The sequence below is a fragment of the Dermacentor variabilis genome, unplaced genomic scaffold, assembly GCF_050947875.1.
Source record: "Dermacentor variabilis isolate Ectoservices unplaced genomic scaffold, ASM5094787v1 scaffold_100, whole genome shotgun sequence".
In the NCBI taxonomy this organism is placed as follows: domain Eukaryota; kingdom Metazoa; phylum Arthropoda; class Arachnida; order Ixodida; family Ixodidae; genus Dermacentor; species Dermacentor variabilis.
This window is the reverse complement of record NW_027460260.1, coordinates 2657-9718: the sequence shown is the minus strand read 5'-3', so window position 1 is coordinate 9718 and position 7062 is coordinate 2657. Positions and strand designations below refer to the sequence as shown.

General features: G+C 53.2%; 1 protein-coding gene across 1 annotated transcript; it reads left to right on the top strand.

The window, feature by feature from the left end:
* The first annotated feature begins 781 nt into the window (after positions 1-781).
* LOC142565763 (uncharacterized) lies at positions 782-6625 on the top strand. The gene has a single exon (XM_075676287.1). It carries the CDS (start codon positions 782-784, stop codon positions 6623-6625), a length of 5844 nt encoding a protein of 1947 aa, XP_075532402.1.
* Positions 6626-7062: the final 437 nt, after the last annotated feature.

Below are 7062 nucleotides of genomic sequence, written 5' to 3'. Positions count from 1 at the left end.
TTGGTAGAAGCGGACGCAGTTTTCTGCAAAACCACACGATATGCATGCAAATGGTGCTTTTGGCAGAACGCGCGCGTGGATTTCTACCAAACGACGTGAAAAGCATGCCGATGCTCCTCTTTTTAACATCCGCACATAGATTTGTGCCAAAACGCGTTTTAAGCATGCGCATGCATCTTTTGGTAGACGCGGACGCAGTTTTCTGCAAAACCACACGATATGCATGCAAATGGTGCTTTTGGCAGAACGCGCGCGTGGATTTCTACCAAACGAAGTGAAAAGCATGCCGATGCTGCTCTTTTTAGCACCCGCACATGGATTGGTGCCAAAACGCGTTTTAAGCATGCGTGTGCTGTCCCGTGTCCATTTCAAGTTTCCCGCCCGGGCGCCGCCTTCGTCTGCGAACATTGGACTCCTCTCCCCTCCCTTCTTCTTCCTTCTCCCCGTGCGCCGTCACTCTCGTTTCCTCCCTCTCGGATTGCATTGTTTACGCGACCGGCGCCTCTTTTGTTCTTTCGCGCTGCACGACTGTGGCAGCACCGCGTTTTTACGAGTATGTAAATGCACAGGATAAAGTTTTAATTTTCTTGGTGTTTGCGACTCGTTAACTATCTGAGGAGTGGCCGCAGCCCCAACGCGTGCCACGGAATCAGAACAGTAAAAACGCGATGAACGCCGAGTCGGCATCCCACGCGCGTCTCCAAAGCGCCTAGGCTTAGGCGGCTCGGCTCGCTGGCTCCGCGCTGCGAAGCTCCGTTTTCGCCTCGCAGCCACACACGGCATGGCGTCGCAAGACCGCAAGTCGCCCGCTGCTCAAGTGAGTCCGGACCAATCTCGTCTCGCATGCTCTGAGAAAATGGCAAGCTCTGTGCAGTCACGGCATTCGTCGCGCTCAGCCCGTTCGGAGCGTTCGACCGCCTCGACAACGCCAAGCATGCTCGCCGCCAGAGCAAGAGCGGAGGCCGCCGCGGCGCGAGTGCAGGCTTCTCTTATGAAGAAAGAAGCCGCGGTGAAACTGGAAAAGGCCAAACTCGAACAACAAGAGAAAAATGCGGCCGCGGAGATCGAACGCAAGAAAGTCGAGCTAGACACCGAGTTACATGTGTTGCAGTTGGATAGAGAAGCGGCCGCCGCGGAAGCACAAGCAGAGATCCTGGAGGCTGCCGTAGATCAGCACGGCGGGGAGCATCACATCTGTCGGACTGTGGAGGAGGCATCCGAAGACCGCGCTCAACGTACCTTTGACTACGTGCTTGACCAGGCTCACGTGCGCATTGGCCCGCGCCAGCAATCGCAGCGGCATGACGGCGGAGAGCATTACGTCTTTCAGAACGTTGATGAAGCAGCTGAAGACCACGCTCCATGCACTCCTAGCGCTCACAACCAAGGAATCGCCCAGAACGTTGCTCGTCAGCAGGGAGATGAAGCTAACGCCCCAGAACTGACCGCCATGGCAAAGTATCTGATTCGACGCGACCTTGTGAGTACTTCACTTACGAAGTTTGACGACTGCCCTGAGAACTACCGGGCGTGGAAATCTACATTCAAGGGAATGACACGGACTCTCGAGGTTACGGCAAGCGAAGAACTTGATCTTCTCGTGAAATGGCTTGGTGCCGAGTCGTCGAGCTATGCGAAGCGGCTGCGTTCCGTGCACGTCGACTGCCCCGAAGCCGGGTTAGATGTAGTTTGGGAAAGACTTGAGGAATGCTATGGTCGTCCGGAAATTATAGAAGAGGCCATCTTCAGGAGAATCGCAAGTTTCCCCAGACTGTCCGACAAGGACACCGAGAAACTGAGAGAGCTGGGAGACCTGCTTCTTGAAGTTGAGGCTGCAAAATGTGACCCTCAGCTGACTGGGCTTTCCTATCTGGACACGGCAAGAGGGGTAAACCCCATCGTAGAAAAACTGCCGCAGCGCTTGCAAGACATGTGGATAGCGAAAGGATCGAAGTACAAACGAGATCATCGGGTCGCCTTTCCCCCTTTTTCGTTCTTTGCCAGCTTTATCAGGGACCAAGCGAAAACGAGAAATGATCCTAGCTTCAAACTCAACACTGCAAGTGGCACCCCTTCAAGGCTCCCAAGAGCAGACAGATGGGCTGCGAATGACGGCACGAGAAGAACGCCCATCTCAGTGCAACTGACGGACGGGGAAGCAAGCACCGACCATCCGCCCTCAAACGCACCAAAGTGGCATGATACAACCAAGTATTGTCCTCTGCACAGGAAGCCTCACCCCCTCCGGAAGTGTCGTACTTTCCGAGAAAAACCGCTGGATGAACGAAAATCTCTGCTGAAAAATTATGGAATATGCTTCAGGTGCTGCGCTTCAACAGACCACTTTGCAAGAGACTGTAAAACAGTTCTCAAATGTGACGATTGTGGTAGCGAGAGGCATGCCACAGCACATCATGCCGGAAATGTCAACCATAAGTCTCCTGCAGCTCATCACGACTCTGAAGATGTAGGCCGAGACCAAGATTCCGCACTTGAAGTGTCATCAAAGTGTACGGAGGTCTGCGGTCAAAGCGGCGGTGGCAAATCCTGCTCTAAGATCTGCTCGGTGAAAGTTAGTCACCCGACTCAGCCTCACAACACTGAAAAAATGTATGCCATCTTAGACGACCAGAGCAACAGGTCCCTTGCAAGAACAGAGTTCTTCGACATTTTCGGGCTCAATGGTGACAGTTCCCCCTACACTCTAAGGACATGTGCTGGAACTGCAGAGGCGATAGGAAGAAGAGCATCCGGCTTTCTCATTGAGGACATTCATGGCTCCGTGAAGCTACCCTTGCCAACGCTCATCGAGTGCAACGAGATGCCTAACAACAGGAACGAGATTCCAACACCGGAAGTGGCATCGCATCACCCCCATCTCAGAGCTGTAGCTAAATTCATTCCTCGTTTGGACCCAGAGGCCAAGATTCTACTTCTCCTCGGGAGAGATATCCTCAGAGTACACAAGGTTCGACAACAGCGCAACGGACCGGCTGATGCTCCATTTGCTCAGAGACTGGATCTGGGATGGGTCATCGTGGGGAATGTCTGCATAAGTCGAAGTCGCCCACCGGACTCTGTGAGCAACCTCAAAACAAACGTCCTTGAAAATGGACGTCCCTCCATTTTCGAGCCATGCCAGAATCATTTTCTTGCCAAGGAGAAGCTCGCTGACACGCAAGGGTCGACAAACTGCTTCCAACCAGCTCAGAACGCTGCTAGGAAAGACCGCTGTGGCGATGGGGTCGCTGAAACGCTGTTCCACACAACGAAGGATGACAACAGACCTTCCCTTTCCGTCGAGGACAGGAAGTTCTTGAAGCTGATGGATGACGAGTTCTCAAGGGACGAATCCAACAGTTGGGTAGCACCTCTTCCATTTCGTTGTCCAAGACCTTGGCTTCCGAATAACAAGTGCTTGGCCGAGTCACGCCTCACTGCTGTCCAACGGACCTTGAAGAGAAAGCCGGAACTGAGGGAACAATTCGCGAGCTTCATGGAGAAGATGTTCAAGAACGGCCACGCCGAGGAAGCTCCACCGGTTCGAGAGGGAGAAGAGTGTTGGTACCTCCCCATCTTTGGTGTTTGCCACCCACGAAAGCCTGGGGAAACACGAGTCGTGTTCGACTCCAGTGCACAGTTTAAGGGCCTGTCTCTAAACAGTGTGCTGCTTACCGGTCCAGACATGATCAACAGCCTGCTTGGGGTGCTCATCCGATTCCGGAAAGAGCCAGTGGCCATTACTGTGGACATTAAGCACATGTTCTACTGCTTCCTGGTACGAGACGACCACCGAAATTATCTGAGATTTCTGTGGTTCCGCAACAACAACATCTACAGTGACGTGGTAGAGTACCGAATGAAGGTACATGTGTTTGGAAACAGCCCTTCACCAGCAGTTGCAACGTACGGGCTGCGGAGAACAGCACGAGAAGGAGAGAAAAAATTTGGCAGCGACGTCAGGCAGTTCATTGAGAGGGATTTCTATGTCGACGATGGGTTGAAGTCTCTCTACAACGACGAGGACGCCATCAGCCTAATACGCCGCACGCAACAGATGTTGGCCGCATCGAACCTTAAGCTCCATAAGATAGCCTCTAACTGCCCTACAGTGTTGGAAGCATTTCCAGAAGAAGACCGTGCCAACGATTTGAAGGATCTTGACTTGAGCAATGGCTCACAGCCGATCCAACGCAGTCTGGGAGTTTCTTGGAATCTGAAGAAGGATGTCTTCACATTTACGACTCTATTCCAAGAAAAGCCATTCACTCGGCGCGGTGTCTTGTCAGTGGTAAATAGCCTGTACGACCCACTTGGGTTTGTTGCTCCAGTCATCGTTCAAGGAAAGTCCCTCCTCCGAGAGCTAGTCGCTCTGACATGCGACTGGGACTGCCCACTTCCTGACGAAAAGAGAGCCGCCTGGGAGGTGTGGAAAGACTCCTTGCAAGTACTCGAGCAGCTGGACATACCTCGCACCTATGCCCCTGCCTCACTCACTACCGCACAGTGGAAGGAACTGCACATATTCTCCGACGCATCAACGAAAGCTGTGGCTGCAGTGGCGTACCTCAGAGTGACATATCCAGATGGTGCGTGTCATGTCGGGTTCGTCATAGGAAAGGCTAAGCTAGCACCGCATCCGGAACACACCATCCCAAGGCTTGAACTGTGCGGCGCAGTCTTGGCAGTGGAGCTAGCAGAACTCATCGGTCGTGAAATAGATATGGAACTTGATGCTGTAAACTTCTATACTGACAGCAAGGTCGTCCTAGGCTACATACATAATGAGACGCGAAGGTTTTTTGTGTATGTCAGTAACAGGGTGGAACGCATAAGGAGCTCTACACGGCCAGACCAATGGCACTACGTTCCTTCTGACATGAACCCTGCGGATCTAGGAACCAGGTCTGTGCCAGCGGCCCAGATGGCAGGATCGACCTGGCTGACAGGCCCGGACTTTTTGTATCGTCAAGAACACTGCTCGCAGGTATTGAAGGGCAAGTTCGACTTGGTCGATGCGGACTCCGACACGGAGGTGCGGCCCCAGGCAAATGTTCTCGCAACCAGTGTGGACGTGAAACAACTCGGCAGCAAGCGGTTCGAGCGCTTCTCAAGTTGGATTACGCTGACTCGCGCAGTTGGAACGCTCGTACGGCTAGTGGACAAAATTCGGGGCACTTCTGAAAACGTGTCAAACTGCCCGCGTAACAGCTCATCTCACCAAGTGCGACCTTCTGCAGAACACCTAGCCCGAGCAAAGGCAGCCATTATTCTATCTGTCCAGAAGGAAGCCTTTTCAGAGGAGTTCAAAAGCTTGCAACGAGGAAAGCGACTACCGAAGTCAAGCCCTCTGTGGAGACTGGATCCATGGGTTGATTCCGACGGTCTTTTGAGAATCGGTGGCCGACTGGGCAGGGCCAACCATTTCGACCAGCAAGAGCAGAAGCCCATCATCATGCCAGGGCGACACCATGTCACCACCCTGGTTGTGCGGCATTATCACGAACAGGTCAAACATCAAGGACGCCACTTCACTGAGGGAGCAGTCAGGGCAGCTGGGTTCTGGATCGTCGGAGCTAAGCGTAGCATCGCCTCGTATATACACATTTGTGTTACATGTCGCAAGCTCAGAGGAAGGCAGCTACAGCAGATGATGGCAGACCTGCCCGCAGAAAGACTAAGCACCGAGCCACCTTTCACTTATGTCGGACTAGATGTATTTGGCCCGTGGCAAGTCACGTCTCGTCGCACCAGAGGCGGTGAGGCCAACAGTAAACGGTGGGCCGTACTCTTCACTTGCATGAGTATCCGTGCTGTTCATATTGAAGTAATCGAGAGCATGGATACCTCAAGTTTTATTAATGCGCTCCGCAGATTCTTTGCCATAAGGGGCCCGGCAAAGCAACTGAGGTCTGATTGCGGGACAAATTTTGTTGGAGCATGCACCGAACTAAAGGTGAGCACCACTGGCCCAGACCACGAGAAGCTAGGAACATTCCTGTCAGACCATGGATGCACTTGGGTGTTCAATCCCCCTCATGCTTCTCACATGGGAGGAGTGTGGGAAAGGATGATAGGAGTCACACGGCGAATTTTGGACTCCATGCTTCTTGAGAATACCTCTCGTCGCCTTACTCACGAAGTCTTGGTAACCCTCTTGGCAGAAGTCTCAGGGATCATAAATTCACGACCCCTCGTTCCTGTCTCAACGGACCCCGAGTGCTGGGAAGTGCTGACTCCGGCAACGCTTCTGACCCAGAAGGTCGGCGGCAACACAGTGCCACCAGTCTTTAATGACAAAGATATATATCGGCGACAGTGGCGGCAGGTTCAGTGGCTGGCCGACGTCTTTTGGTGCCGCTGGCGACGCGAGTTCCTTACCACCCTGCAGAGTCGTCGCAAGTGGCAGACCCCAATGCGGAGTCTCAAGGCAGGTGACCTCGTCCTCCTGAGAGACAGCCAGGTTCACCGCAACGAGTGGCCCATGGGACTCATTGTGAACGTTATCGCGAGTGCGGACGGCAAGGTGCGAAAGGTGGAAATCAAGACGGCAACACGGGGAGTGATCAAGACGTTTCTCCGTCCTGTGACCGAGACAGTCCTGCTTATTCCGTGTGAGGACTGAAAACATCATATAGTGGTTATATGTATAACCAGACGGGGAGTGTGCTGTCCCGTGTCCATTTCAAGTTTCCCGCCCGGGCGCCGCCTTCGTCTGCGAACATTGGACTCCTCTCCCCTCCCTTCTTCTTCCTTCTCCCCGTGCGCCGTCACTCTCGTTTCCTCCCTCTCGGATTGCATTGTTTACGCGACCGGCGCCTCTTTTGTTCTTTCGCGCTGCACGACTGTGGCAGCACCGCGTTTTTACGAGTATGTAAATGCACAGGATAAAGTTTTAATTTTCTTGGTGTTTGCGACTCGTTAACTATCTGAGGAGTGGCCGCAGCCCCAACGCGTGCCACGGAATCAGAACAATGCGCATGCATCTTTTGGTAGACGCGGACGCAGTTTTCTGCAAAACCACACGATATGCATGCAAATGGTGCTTTTGGCAGAACGCGC